At 38.8% G+C, this 15,250-nt stretch overlaps 1 protein-coding gene across 1 annotated transcript in view; it reads right to left on the reverse strand.

Moving 5' to 3' along the window:
- PALLD (palladin, cytoskeletal associated protein) overlaps positions 1-15,250 on the reverse strand; it is a 121,285-nt gene that overhangs the window by 23,832 nt on the left and 82,203 nt on the right. Inside the window, exons 7-9 of the mRNA XM_006161454.3 lie at positions 10,405-10,503; positions 7,438-7,659; positions 2,221-2,370 (exon numbers count right to left, since the gene is read on the reverse strand). Of these exons, the coding sequence (XP_006161516.1) occupies positions 2,221-2,370; positions 7,438-7,659; positions 10,405-10,503 (471 nt within the window). The remainder of the gene's footprint in view (positions 1-2,220; positions 2,371-7,437; positions 7,660-10,404; positions 10,504-15,250) is intronic.

Here is a 15,250-nt window from a genome sequence, read left to right on the forward strand (position 1 = left end):
TATGATGTTATGATCTATGTATACAATGTGGAATGATCCAGGGGAAACTTCAATAGCTTTCCTTTAGTGACTTCATCATAGTGTGTCAGAGTTTAAATAATTAAAGACCACTGACCTTTGAGGTTGGTCTGCTGTCTTAAACTCTGCCCTCTGCTACAGGCCATGAGGATGGAGTTCCCTCCCCCCATTTAGAACTTTTCCACATGCAAAAATATATTAGTATAAATTGAAGACTAGAAGCAGATTTAAAATTACAGCTTTATGTTCTTTTGTTCTGTATAATGGATTACTCCAATAATAATTTAAACATGCTAGGAAAGATGCATTCAAATTAATGCCAGGACCCCAGTACTGCCAAGTACCTAAGGAACACAGACAATTCTATACCCATAATATATCCCAGCCTTTTAGGAGAAGAGTAATAAAAGACTCAAAGTGAAGAAAAATTTTGGATTTTGGTGAGCTTTCCACCATTTTTTGTAACAGGTAGAGAATTGAAAGTTAAAATGTGTTAATAGTCAAGGAAACATACTATTAATGTTAAGTACAGTAAGGAAAAAGCTAAGTTCTACCAAATACATCAAACATAAACACGAAATAATGAAATGCATTTTGAAAAAAAGAGATTATCATTTTGACTATTTTTCAGGGTGAAGGTCATGTATTCACCTAATTAAAAAATGAGAACTTCAAGAAGGTACATTATTAATATGGAAACTGCACTGACAGTGAAGAGTTTACTGTGTTCCAAAATAGATTGATTAGCTGGATAATTTGAGTTTATTCTAATCTTAACAGTATTGCAGGAAAATATCTTTATATGACAATGGAATATTAAGATAACATAAGCCAGGACTGGCAAGTGGCATGGTGGCTAAAGGCACCGGACTCCCACATGGCCGACCGCTGTTCGAGTCCCCTGACAGCTTGCTTTCTCACTTTCCCCTCTCTTGCTCTCTCACTCTGTACCTCTCTGGTCAAAATTAAAATAGTAAGTAAATAAATAAAGTTAAATGAAATAATTTTAAAAAGGTAGCATAAGCCTTCTATGAACTTTATAAGCCTCATTTAAATTATTTATATGACTTTTTTAACAATGTTTTTGAAAAATGTAATAAAATATGTAATCATATAAATAGATATGAGATTTTTAAAAAGATGATATCTGGATCATCTTCATTGGTTATATGATAAAATTGCTCATTTTAGCTTCCTTTTTCTAAAAAAAAAATGTATTATTTAAATGATTTCTGCAGACTTAGTAAAGTTACCTTGTCACACATTGACCTCTTTGGGAACAAATGCACTTCTTACTCATTTTTATGTCCCCTGGGCCCAGCATAGAGCCTAAAATACTAAAATATGTAAGATTATCAATCAAAAAAATTTTGCAGGCACAAATTGGGGTCCTAAAATAGAGCAGCCTCCCATGAAATTTTAAAATAACAACTGAGTTCTTGACCCAACACTAAGGGCACATGTAAGAGAAAAGCATTTTGATAGAAACAAACAAATTCTCAATGTTAAACAGTATCAAACACTATTAGAGTTATAATTTGTCTACACTTGTGTATTACTTAAATTCCATAAGGTATGTATTGAGTTTTTTTTAGAGATTTTTGCTATAGGGCACGTGCACTCATCAGAAAGAGACAGACAGAGAGAAAGAGAGACAGAAAGCGAGAAATCACCTCCCAGGGGGGATAGCCACACCGCAACCCCTTCTCCTCCATTCTCTTCTTGGGATCTTGGACACACACGCACACATGCCCAGCATGAGTTTAAGCCACTGGGTCCAGGACTCAAACCATGGTTGACTACATGAGAGTCCAGTGACAAAGCCATTACACCAACTGCTGGTCCCTATATATTGATTTTTTAAAAAAGTTTTCTCCTTAGTACTTTGTCCTGTCCTGATAATCACAATAACCTTGTCACCTACATTAAGAGATGTGTGCACAGGAGGCCCTTCCTAACATCTGTGGGAGAAATGCACATCAGCACCAGGCTCATTTCTGTAGAGAAATACCTGATCGAATACATAAGTACTTGTGAAATAAAGTAACTTTTTTTGGTCTCCTAAAACCAAGATGGATGTAGAATTAGCAAAAAAATAGTTTCGTAAATCAAAGAAATATAACCTTGCCTTTTCATTAAGCAGTCCCTCTTTCCAAATGCCTATAAAAGCAGGGCTGAACCCAGACCCACCCCCTTCTTCACCTGAGGGTTTGCGGCCATGATTGTATAATTCCCGTCATCGTCTAGGGTGGAGGCTGTGGTATGGAGGGAGCAGGTCCCATCGAGGTCTCTTTGAATAGTGTAGTGGTCACTCTTTGGAGAAATCTGTTTCCCATCTTTGAACCAATAGATCTGAGAATGAAAACAAAAGCAAAAGAGTAAGAGGCTGTATTGTCTTGCTCCATTGTCTTGGAGGACTGACAAATAATTATAGTGTGGTCTACAAAGCCAATGGGAGTTTTTTCATGTTAAAAAGTTAAATTGGACACCTGAATAGGAAATTGACTTTTGAGTGAAGAAAGAAGAAAACAGGTTAACAAGTTCAATTCTATTGTGGTTTTTAAAAATGGTATGTTTTCATTTTGAAAAATATGTGTATGAAAAATACATAAATATCCTGTTTGGGTTTTTAAAATATAGTATTTACACATTACTTGTTAATATATGAAAGGATACATATTGACCTTGAGCAATGATTATTTCTCTGAAATGGCATAAAGGTATTTTTTTCTCTCTTTTAAAAAAATTTTTGCCAGAGTATGTGCTTGCCAAAAAGAGACAGAGAGAAAGAGAGGAGGGAAAGTGAGAAAGCACACTGCTATGGGGCATGGTCATTCCTCAGTCTCTTATCCATCTCTCTCTCCTTTCAGGATCTTGGGCACACATTCACATGTGCTCAGTGTGCTTTTCAAGCCGCCGGGTCTGGGACCGGAATCATGCATTCGGCCATGTAAGATCCAGCCACCTTAACTACCATGCCACCGGCTGGCCCAGCTTGTTTTTCTTTTCTGTTCTTTTCTTTTCTTTTCTTTCTTTTCTCTTTCCTTTCCTTTCTTTTCTTTTTTCTTTTCTCTTCCTTTCCTTTCCTTCCCTCCCCGCTCTCCCCTCCCCTCCCTTCTCTCTTCTTTCTTTTCTCTTCTCCTCTCCTCTCTTCTCTCTTTTCTTTTCTTCTTTTTCTTTTCTTTTCTTTCTTTTCTCTTTCCTTTCCTTTCTTTTCTTTTTTCTTTTCTTTCTTTTCTCTTTCCTTTCCTTTCTTTTCTTTTTTCTTTTCTCTTCCTTTCCTTTCCTTCCCTCCCCACTCTCCCCTCCCCTCCCTTCTCTCTTCTTTCTTTTCTCTTCTCCTCTCCTCTCTTCTCTCTTTTCTTTTCTTCTTTTTTTTTTCTTTTCTTTTTCAAATGTACTTGCAATTAAAATGTATTACTTGTGGGCCAGCAGGTGGCATAGTGGTTAAGGCACTAGACTCCCACATGGGCAACCGCAGCTTAAGTGCTGGACATGGCAGCTTGAAAATCATGCCAGCGTGTGTGCATGTGAAGGATGGAGAAGAGATTGTAGTGTGACCACTCACAACCTGGAGGTAATTTCTCACTTTCCTTCTCACTGTCTCTCTCTGGCAAGCTCAAGTGCCCTAAAGCAAAAGCCTTTTTTTAAAAAAGTATTACTTGTAAAGTGAAGGTAAAACAAGTTTTAGGGGCCAGCAGGTGGCGTGGTGGTTAAGGGCACTGGATGCCCACATGGTCGACTGCAGTTCGAGTCCTGGACCTGGCGGTGTTGTTTCTCACTCTCTCTTTCTCTCTCTCTCTTTCTCTCTCACTGTGTCCCTCTCTGGTCAGATGAAAATAAGTAAATAAAGTTAAATAATTCTTTAAAACAAACAAACAAACAAAAGTTTTAAGCAACAAAAACAAACCCTGAACTCTAATCATTACACTGGATTGTATTAGACACACAAAAGAGGGTGGTGAGAAGGGAGGTTATGGTTAAGGGTTGGTGATGGGGAACTTTATCACTAATTCAAGCCAAGAAATATCTGATCAAAGATTGGCAGCTTGGCAGCTCCTCCCATTAGGTTGAACAAAACAAAATAGTACTGGAAAGTACAACAGTTTTCAGATATAACTTGAATTGATAGGAAATTAAATGTGAAAAATAATTAAATAAAAATAATTTAAAAAAAATGTAACACAACTTGGGCATTTTTGTAGTTTCTGTGCAAATATCCAGTACAAAAATAAAGCTGAATGTAAAAGGAAGGAAAAAAAAAATCCTCACTTCGATCTCAAAAAATAAAAATAAAAAAGTGAAAATAATAAAAATAATTTAAAAAATTAAACTAATAATGGTTTTTGAAGAGAGAATTTTGCTTTAGGGTGTGTGTACTCACCAGAGAGACAGAAAGTGAAAAGTTGTCCCCTGGGGGGATGGCCATGCTACATTCCCTTTGCGGCTATTCCTCTCTTGGGATTTTGGGTCCAGGACTCGAACCATGGTCTACTATGTGGGAGTCCAGTGATGTAACCATTATGCCATCTGCTGGTCCTGAATCCTTTGTTTTTAAATTAAACTTCTTTCAGGGGTTGGCAGGTGGCATGGTGGTTGAGGTGCTGGACTCCCACATGTCTGATTGCAGTTTGAGTCCCAGACCTGGCAGTTTGCTTTCTTTCTCACTGTCCCTCTCTCTGTTTCTCTCTGGTCAAATTAAAATAAATACATAAAACTAAATAAATAATTCTTATAAAACCTTAATGCAAATCAATATGCAAATTGAGGATACAAACTGGCACTAAATCAGTTCTATGTCAAAGTATTTGAATCCAAAAAATCTGTGACATCTCTCTATTCCTAAAACAGGAACAGGCTAGAAATACATCATACTAAATAAATATAGGAATTATCATGGTCTGACAACATTAATTTTCCAACCCCTGCTTTTCATTTAACTTCAAATTTATAGAAACCATATTATTTATTAGTTTCTAGAACCTAAAAATTAACTATAAAGTAGGTTAATAACTTCCTATTCTTTTTAAAACAGTTTTTTTTGGAGAGATTTTTTGCTATAGGGCACATGTGCTCACCAGAGAGACAGAAAACAAGAATCACCCTCTGGGAGGGGGGGTGGGGGTGGTGGCCATGCTGCAATCCCTTCTCCTCCATTCTCCTCTTGGGATTTTGGGCACACATGCAGGTAGGTGTCTGGTGTGACTTTGAAGCCACTGGGTTTGGGACTCGAACTACATTTGGCCAGGTGGGAGTTCAGCCACATAACGCTATGCTATCTGCTGGTCCCATAACTTTCAGTTCTAAAAATTAAATTAGGCCCAACAGCAGTACCCAAGTGTCCTGTGAGACTGGAAGCCATATGGCCAACCATGGGTTTGGATCTCTGGGTTGGCCTAGAAATACAATGTATGTGTGTATGAGTGCCCAGGATCCTGAGGAGTTGGAGGGCTTGGAAAGGGGGATTGTAGTATGATGAGACCCTGCTGGAAGTGATTCTTCTTCTTCTTTTTTTTAAGTGCCAGAGGGTATGTACACTTGTCAGAGAAAGAGAGGAAAAAACCCTCCCCATCAGGCATGGTCATGTTACAATCCCTTCTTCATTTTCCCATCCTGTCAGGATTTGGGGCATGTACATACATGTCCAGAGTGTTTCTTAAGCTGCCATGGCCAGAATTTGAACCATGGTTAGCCATGTAGAATCCATCTTCCTTAACTAACACTACTGGCCTATCAAAGACAGAAAGAGGGAAGGTGAGAAACCATTTGCCCAGGGGAGATAACTGCACCACAATCCCTTCTCTTCCATTCCCCTCTCAGGATTTTGGGTATGCATGTACATGTGCTAGTGTGATTTTCAAGCCACTGGGTCCAGGACTTGAACCATGTAGTCTGTTATATGGAATCCAGCTACCTCAACACCATGCTGCTGGCTGGCTCGCCTATCAGTTATTTTAAATACAGTTATTTTAGAGTCCTCTTACGATTGTTCAATATGTGTAAAACTTGGGCTTCTATTTACTTCTTGGGCTATTGACTCTCCTCATGATTGTTTATTTCCTCAGATGGCTTGCATGGTTTTATTGTGAGTGAGTGCTCTGTAGTGTTTCCTCCCTAGTACCCTGTGGAAGTCTGATACACTTCCAGTTGTAAAAAGTATCCTCTAGGACAATGTTTTTGCTTGCTTCTGCCAGAAACCTAAGGATTATAATAATACATAATTAAATTTCATATTAATTTCTTAGCTTTGGTTCCTTATCGTGTGGTTGTATATTTTTGGGATTTCAATTTCTTATCCTTTCTATTCCTCCCACTCAAGTCCTGGGGAAAAACATAATCGTTTCTATTGTTTTGCTGGACTGGTAAAGTTATTCTAGTCCTGCTTTAAAGACAGGGCAGCTCCTTATCCAGCATTTCCGTGTTTGCAGGGAAAGGGCTCCTGTCCAATTTAGCCCAGTCCTCTATAACATCAGAAGTTTTCATTATCCTTCCTAAACAGTATTCCTCACCTCATTGCCCTCTGTAAATATAGGAAAGCTTTGGTTTTATAAAGATGTGAAGTTTTCATAACCAGCAGTGTGTATTCCTTCTCTGTGTGATTCAGACCACTGGATTCATATCCAAGCCTGAATGCCCTTCAGCTCTTTGGATGTGGAAAAGGTAGCTAACGTCACCAAGATCAGTTTAGTTACTTGCAATCTGGGAGTAACAGTGAGGAGTAAACAATGTAGGTATGTGACAAGCTCCTTGTTAATTAATTGTTGTTTTTATGGGGTTATTCTGTTCTGTTCTTCAGACCCAAACTCCATTCTTACTCACCTTCTATCTTTTAAATTCCTTCCCTTCCCTTCCTTTTTCCTTCCTTCCTCTCTCTCTCTCTATCTCTCTCTCTTTCTTTCTTTCTTTCTTTCTTTTTCCTTTCTCTCTCTCTCCCTTTCTTTCTTTCTTTCTTTCTTTCTTTCTTTCTTTCTTTCTTTCTTTCTTTCTTTCTTTCTTTCTTTCTTTTCTCTCTCTCTCTCTCTCTCTTTCTCTCTCTCTCTCTCTCTCTTTCTTGTGAGAAATCACCACTCCAGCAGGCATGCCCGTACAACAATCTCCTCTCCATTCTCCTCTGGGATTTTGGGCACACAAGCACATGTATCCAGCATATTTTCCGGGTCACTGAATCTGGGACTAGAACCACAGAGTCAGCCATGTGGCTTCCAGGGACTCAATGATCATGCCATCTGCAGGCCTATCTACTTTTTAGGTTTGTAAAGCCTCTTGCAGATAGCCCTGAACTTAAGAGTACTTACATTTTATATGATGGGTATGAGAAGAGTAGTCTTCATCTCTTCCCTCTAACACTCATGTTGTATTTTGGAAGCTAAACTCTTCCTCAGAAAACACCACTCTACAAAAGCCATGCTTTTGGCTCACCTTTGGCTTTGGATTTCCAGCCACTCTACACGTGAAAGTTACAGGCATTCCCTCAAAGATCTTGTAATGTTTCAGCTTCATCTCAAAGAACGGCGCCACTCCATTTTCCACAGGTCCATCCCCATACTGAATGTCATCCCCCGACTCCTCCACAGGAGACCTTTCTAGCCTGTACTCGATCTCACTGATGAGTCTCTGCTCACAGCTGGAGACTTTGTACTCCTGTGTCAAACAAAGAAGTTCAAGTTAGCAACCTCGGTCCCTTGTGGTACAGTGCATCTCATGCATCTTGTCCCCCTCTCCAACAAGGCCCTGAGAAGATAGTGATTTTTTTTAAAACCATAGAGTTTGAAAACATAGTCTCAGCTCAACTTAACTCCATGTAAAACAAAAAAACATCTGGAAATGAATATGTATAGCATTTCAAATTGTCTTCAAGTCCTATGCTCCCAAAATTAAAAGAGCAGAAAGGGGGAAAAACACCTAAGAATATGAGGTTTTTTTTTTCTCTTTTCACTTGAGAGGGGTTGAGGGAGGAGAGAAAAGGAAAGAAAACAGCAAAAGCAACGGTTACATGTGTGTAAACTGTTTGTAAAAATAAAACATAATAGATTGCTGATTTCCTTCTGTAGGGCAGAGCTGAGGTAAGGGGTACATTCCTCCAGAAGGTTAATAGTACATGTGATAAGCAGCTGCAACATCACATAGAATTGTATAAAATATATAACATGGAAAAAAAATAGCACCATGTTTTGTTCATACAAAACAATCCATTTCTTCATAGGGGACCCCTCTTCAGCTCTGTAGCAGTTAAGAACCCACCTTCTTTATAAGAAAAATAGGAATGACAGAACAGTCAAAATTGTGGTTAAACAAACAAACAACAACAGCAACAAAAAAACAAAGGCAAAGCAAAGAACCCCTCAATAACCTCTGATGATTAAGGTGGAGCCTACAGTTTTCTTCCCTAAAAGTACAATGAAGACAAGATAGCCCATTATAAAATACCCCCCACTGAATAGTAAATAAAATATCATTTTAATTAGGTTTTTACTAAAGAAGTCATTCAACCTTTAAAAAAGTTTATTGGTTTGAAGGAAGAAATAAAACTGGTATGAATAAAATCGCAGAAACTATACCTCAAGTTGTTTTGTCTAATTATGATTCATCACTTTAAGAATTAACCCCCCTTTTATTTAGAAAGGTATAAAAAATGAAGAACTTTCTGGAATTTAAAGTTCAGAATATCCACCGACGACAAAATTAAATTTAACTTTGTAAGTAAATGACAAGAAAAATCACATTGCACCAATTTTATTCATCTGATAGGAAATGAAAATAGAGGCCAAGTGGTGGGCTTAGTAAGAATGCAACTGGGCCCACATGGAAGAGGTCCTGGGTTCATATCCTGGGACCTCCCTGAGCATGCTGAGTGCACGCATATGCCCATGATCTGGTCTGGCCAAAGCCAGAGATATGTCATGATGTGAAGACCCTATTGGGTTTTTTTGTCTTTATAATCTCTGTCCTCTCTCTCTCTGAAAAAATAAATAAACTTTAAAAAATGTAGAAGTCAATTAAAATAGATACTGGTCATAGCATTTGTAATTACTATATGGCAGTAAAGACAGAAAAACAGATAAAAGAAGAACAGAAGAAAACAGACACAGTGAAAGACCAGAAAGAGAAAGCGAAAAGCGTAACCTTTTGACCGTCCAGAGGACTCCCTAGAGAAGCATGAGGAGACCCAATTTCCTGTAATGGTAGAGAAAAAGAAGTAAAGAGTAATGATAAATAAGAATGCAGCAAGATTTCTAGTTGTATGTGAAAACTTTTGTGTTGGCAATATTTAACACAAAAGAACTTTCAGAATTTAAAGAATGACCCATTTCTTAACAGACATGAGAAAGCATTCATTTGACTATTTTAAACCAAACATTTATTTATTTATTTATTTATTTGGTGATTTTCAAGCGGCAAGGTCTGAGACTTGAACTGTGGTTGGCCATGTGGGAATTCTGCACCTTAACTGCTATGCCATTTGCTGGCCCCCATCTTGATTTTTTTTTTTTTTTTTGGGGGAGAGGTTTTTCACTATCGGGCGTGTGCGCTCGCCAGACAGAAAGAGAGAGACATAGAGACAGAAAGCGAGAAATCACCCTCCAGGGGGGATGATCACGCCGCAATCCCTTCTCCTCCATTCTCCTCTCGGGATCTTGGGCACGCACGCACACGCGCTCGGCGTGAGTTTTAAGCCACCGGGTCTGGGACGTGAACCATGGTCGACCACGTGGGAGTCCAGCGACATACGCTAACTGCTGGTTCCCCTGGCCCCCCCATCTTGTTTTAAAGTCTTTCTTTTAGCCTGAGACTACATTTGGAAACTAAACAGAAGCAGTAGAGATGATAAAGCAACTTACATTAAATCTATGAAGTAACTTTTTGGTGGCAGCAGGAAACAAAAACAGCATTTTAGGTCTGCTGATTAGTGATTTAGGAGGGAAGACAACAGCATAGTCTTTTCTGTACGAAGATATTTTACATTGACTATGATATAATAGTTATATATAATCGATATTAAGAATATTAACTGAAAATATTAGTTCTTTCAAGCATTGTCAGTGAAAATGTATTTCTCCATATAGAGAGTTACTTTGAATTAAAGCACAGAACAGGAGAAACAGGAATGTCCTTGAAAGGAGAATACACCCATCAACAGAACGCTAAAAAGAACGGGGATCAGTGACCGAAATAATTCTGCCAGTCACTCAACACGATGTCTGGCACACAGTTTATGTTCACTAAATATTAGCGATGAGTTTGGCTGATGATATTGATACTGCTTTTCTACGACTTACTCTCTATTTTTCACACAACAGGTCCCAAGAATAGTGTCTGTACAGAGTATATGGAGAGGGACAAAATAATTGTAATTTTTTTTTAAAAAAGTGCAGATCAACACAGTACCTGATTAGCTGTGTCTTCTTCTGGCTCCTGAATATTAAAGACAGTTGCACTGTCAGCACCCAGTAGTCGACGAGCCATTCTTTCTTCATATGTTAATCTCTAAGCAAAGTAAGTCACAGACACACACACACACACATACATGAAAATTAGACAAAAAAACTCACAATTACCCATTACCTTATATAAAAAGTACAAAACAAATACAATGATTTTTGATATTTTTGGTAATTATTCTCTCTAGCTTCAGATACCTGCATGAACAGAGTCTTTCTTTCCCTTGTTTCAGGTGTCCTGCCTGTCACCTCCCCTACTACTCCTAATGGTGTAGTCCAGTGCTGAGGGACTAGATGATTAATCCTGAGAGCCAACTGTTACAGCACAAATTCAAAGAGAAGGCAGAAACCACACAGAAAATACATGCCATATACTTATCTTTCATAACGATTTTAAAAAGCAGAAAAAGAGAAGATACCAGGACCAGCAGTTAGCGTAATGGCTATGTCACTGGACTCCCATGTAGTCGACCGTGGTTCGAGTCCCGGACCCGGTGGCTTAAACTCACGCCGGGCGTGTGTGCGTGTGTGCCCAACATCTTGAGAGGAGAATAGAGGAGAAGGGATTGCAGCGTGGCCATCCCCCCTGAGGGGTGATTTCTCGCTTTCTGTCTCTCTCTCTTTCTGGCGAGTACACGTGCCCTATAGCAAAGAAACCTTTCCAAAAAAAGAAAAAAAAAAAAAAATACTGAAGCAGCACCATACCTTAAAAAAAAAAAAAAATTTTGTTTTATTTTTGCCAGAGGGCATGTGTGCTCTCCAGAGAACGACAGAGAAAGTGGGGGGAGCAGATGTGGTGGTTAAAGGCACTGGATTCCCACATGGCCAACCATGGTTCGACCATAGCAGCTTGCTTTCTCTCTCTCTCTCAGTCTGTCCCTCTCTGGTTGAAATAAACAAATGAATGAATAAATAAAGAAAGTTAATAAAATAATTCTTAAAAAAAAAAAAAAAAGAAAGGGAAAGTGAGAAATCATCCGCCTGAGGGGATGTCCATACTGCAATCCCCTCTCCTCCATTCTCCTTTTGGAATTTTGGGCTTGCATGGGCCTTGAACCACAGTCAGTGCCTTAACCTCCACGCCACCTACTGGCCCTAAATAGCACCATACAATTTAAAGGAAATGTTATTTCATAGCCAATTATAAGTCTGAGCGAGAACAGCCACATCAACTCTAAGACTGACCAAGAGCACAAATGGAAAGATAAACTAAAGGATACACTTTACACTCAAGTGTAAAGAAAGATTCACTAAAGAATAAATTGTTCAATGAGATCGAAAGAGCAGGTATCATTTGAAATAATTCTGTCCGGTCACTTAGCACATGTGTCTGACACATAGTATGTGCTCAATAAACATTAGCTAAGGAAAGGTTTTTGTACGAATTATTTCATTTTATGTATTGTTATTATTTTTAGATTTGCTATAGGGCATTTGTGCTCATCAGAGAGAGACAAAGAGAGACAGAGAGTGTGTGTGAATGAGAAAGCAAGCCACTGGGTCTGGGACTTGAAGCATAGTCAGTCATATGAGAATCCAGCACCCTAGTCACCACACCACCTGCTGGTCCCACTGAGGGAAATTTTACATCAGCTGGCAGACATGGCCCTCTCTGCTTCGAGGCCCTCATGTCTAAGAACACTTCGGAGGCTGCTGTATAATGTGGATGAATGTAGGCAAATACAATAATCCACTAAGAATGACTACGCATGCCTGAATCAGCAACAAAACTATGAAAAATACCTGCCAGAGCTAACACCCACAATTCATGACTCGACTCAGTGGCAGACTGCTGGCCTGTTAGTCAAGGAAAGTGATTGCATTTTGTATGAAGCAGCCAGTACTATGGAATCAGCCAAAACCATGAGAAATGCTGACATTTTTGTTCTGTGTATGGTGGTGATTCCAGTTCCCGAGTGCTGGGTCTAAAATGTCTTAGAATTATGGGCCAGGGAGGGGACCAGCAGTTGGCGTAATGGCTATGTCGCTGGACTCCCATGTAGTCAACCCTGGTTTGAGTCCTGGACCTGGTGACTTAAACTCACACGGGGCGCATGTGTATGCATGCCCAAGATCCCTAGAAGAGAATGGAGGAGAAGGGATTGCGGTGTGGCAATCACTTTCTGTCTCTCTATCTCTCTCTGACTTTCTGGCAAGTACACGTGCTCTATAGCAAATACCTCTAAAAAAAAAAAAAAAAAAGAATTATGGGCCAGGGAGCAGACACTTATCTGCCCCAACCAAGTGTTTGATTAAGAATAGTAGGAATAGAGAATAATTAGTCAGGTAGAACCTGGAAAAGGTATAGAAGTTACTTCAGATAAACTTCCAAACATCTGAATATAAATGTCAATTTTATTGGAAGCTCTCTAGTCAAGAAAACATGTGTAAATTTACAATTTCCAGTAACTGCTGGCTCCAGTCTCAGCTGAAACTGGGAAGTGAAACAAGTGCCAAATGGCAGTCCCGAATTTAAAATTTTCACTTCATAAAGGGAGATCGGGGACAGGAAGAGGTGGGTGTGTAACTGGTGCACGGAGGCTCTCAGTCCAGAATGTTAGTATTTCATTTTCTCATGTCTATTTAAAAAAGTCAGCCAATCCCAGTTTGAGAGAGAGTTTTAAATACTTGCTCTCTTCCAAAGCCTTCCTGGGCCAGCAGATAGTGTGGTGGTTAAGAGGCTGAACCTCACATGCCCAACTTGTCAGTTTGAATCCCAGACCTGGTGATTTGAGAATCACTTTGAGTGCATGCCCCAAATCTCAAGAGAATGGAGAAGGGATTGCAGTGTGGCCCTGGATGTGTGTGTGTAGGAGAGTGATTTCTCATTTTCCCTCTGTCTTTCTCTGGTGAGCACATTGGTCCTATAGCAAAAATCTTAAAAAAAAAAAAAAAAAAAAACCAAAAAAACCAACAAACAAAAACCTTGCTAATGTTTTCCTGGAAAATTTTATCAATGTCTAAGGGAGGACTGGAGCAATTTCTACCCTGTTCCTCATAAGCGGAAATATCAGCTTGATATCTCTGTATTTCTTCACAGAATGCACCTGCTACCATTAGAAGCCAAATTTACTTCACAGTTTTGTTTCTGAAGCACTATGTCATGTGGATTTACTTGTCTACAAAAGCCAAAATGAATAAGAGAATAATGTGTAACATTAGGAAAACGTCATTTGAAAATCTAGTTTTCAAAAATGGAAAATCTTACTTTTCTTTCCTTCTACATCCTCAATTATGGGTATCGATGGAATTTATTGCAAATGTCTTACACTCTGGGGACTAGCAGATGGCGTAATGATTATGTTGCTGGCCTCCCATGTAGTTGACCATGGTTCGAGTCCCAGACCTAAAGGCTTAAAATTCATGCTGGGAGTGTGCATATGTGTACACAAGACCTCAAGAGGGGAATAGAGGAGAAGGGATTACAGTGTGGCCATCCCCATGGAGGGTGATTTTTTGCTTTCTGTCTCTCTGGCGGTGCATGCAGCCTATAGCAAAAATCTCTCTTAAAAAAAAAAGAAAAGAAAAAGTCCTACACTGCTAAACAGATGAATATAAATAATATATACTTAGATATATAACAGATAAATATAAATGTACATGTAGTACACATGATATGATTAAATAATAGCTTACATAGGTCTTATCTTAACCAAGGGAATCTTAGTCCATAGGAATATTTACATAAATAAGCAAAAAGTAAAAGTTAAAAAAAAAAAAAAAACTGGAGTGATATCTTTACCTGGCTTGAAAACATTCCCATAAGTATTTATTTTAATCTTTCAAAGGCTTTCATTGACAGAGCCAGGGAAAACTTCCAGACTCTGTACATTTACACATGTAGTCACTTACTTCACAAGGAAGTATTTCCCTTTTGAGAAAGTCTTCTACATCCAAGGAAATGAGTAAATGATACAAAACTCATTAGAATTGTAATCTTTCCTTTTGAGATGTCCTAATAATTAAAATCAGCATTCAACTATTCTCCTCTATTCTCTCTTTCCAATTAAATATGGTTTGTTCTCAGATTTTTATCAATGCCTTATAATTAACATCCCCAGAAAACATAATTAACATAGAGATCTTTCTATTCCAAAAAAGGTATCTCAGGAGATTTTGTACAAAGAAGCTCCTTTCTTCCTTAAGAGCTAGGGGAAAGTTTTTGGTGATAATTCCATAATAAAGTGACAAAGACTCTTCCCCTTTACATGGGAAATCTTATTTTCTAGGTTTGCTTTTCCCATTTCCTTTAAGTAGCCTGATGTGGTAAGAAAAGGTCAGCACACCACAAAAACAAGAAACTGATGAGGAAACACTTAAGTCAAAGGGAGAAAATATCTCATACACAATATTTTTAAAAATCTTGCTCTAGGGTTCACACACTCGCTAGAAAGAGAGAGACACAGAGAAAGAAAAAGTGAGAAAGCCCCCCTTGTGGGGAGGGGGGTGGCCACACTGCAGTCCCTTCTCCTCTATTCTTCTCTTGAGATTTTGGACATGCACACACACATGCCTGGTGTATTTTCCAAGAAGCCAGTCCAGGACTCCAACAGTGCAGTTGGTCACGTGGGATCCAGCCTCCTTAACTATCACGTCAGTGGCAGGCCCAACATCTCACATATTTTTTTACAAAATCTATTTATATACTCTAAAATTCTGCAACTTTAAAACATCATTTTTTTCTTGAGTTCAGTTTTCTTGCTCTACCAAACGGTTAGGTTGTCAGGAAAGTCACGTTCTATGTTTTTCTACGCAAAAATGTGTCATGACTTTCCCACAACCCAATAAACTGT

Source organism: Tupaia chinensis, unplaced genomic scaffold (genome assembly GCF_000334495.1).
Source record: "Tupaia chinensis unplaced genomic scaffold, TupChi_1.0 Scaffold138601_1, whole genome shotgun sequence".
Lineage (NCBI taxonomy): Eukaryota > Metazoa > Chordata > Mammalia > Scandentia > Tupaiidae > Tupaia > Tupaia belangeri.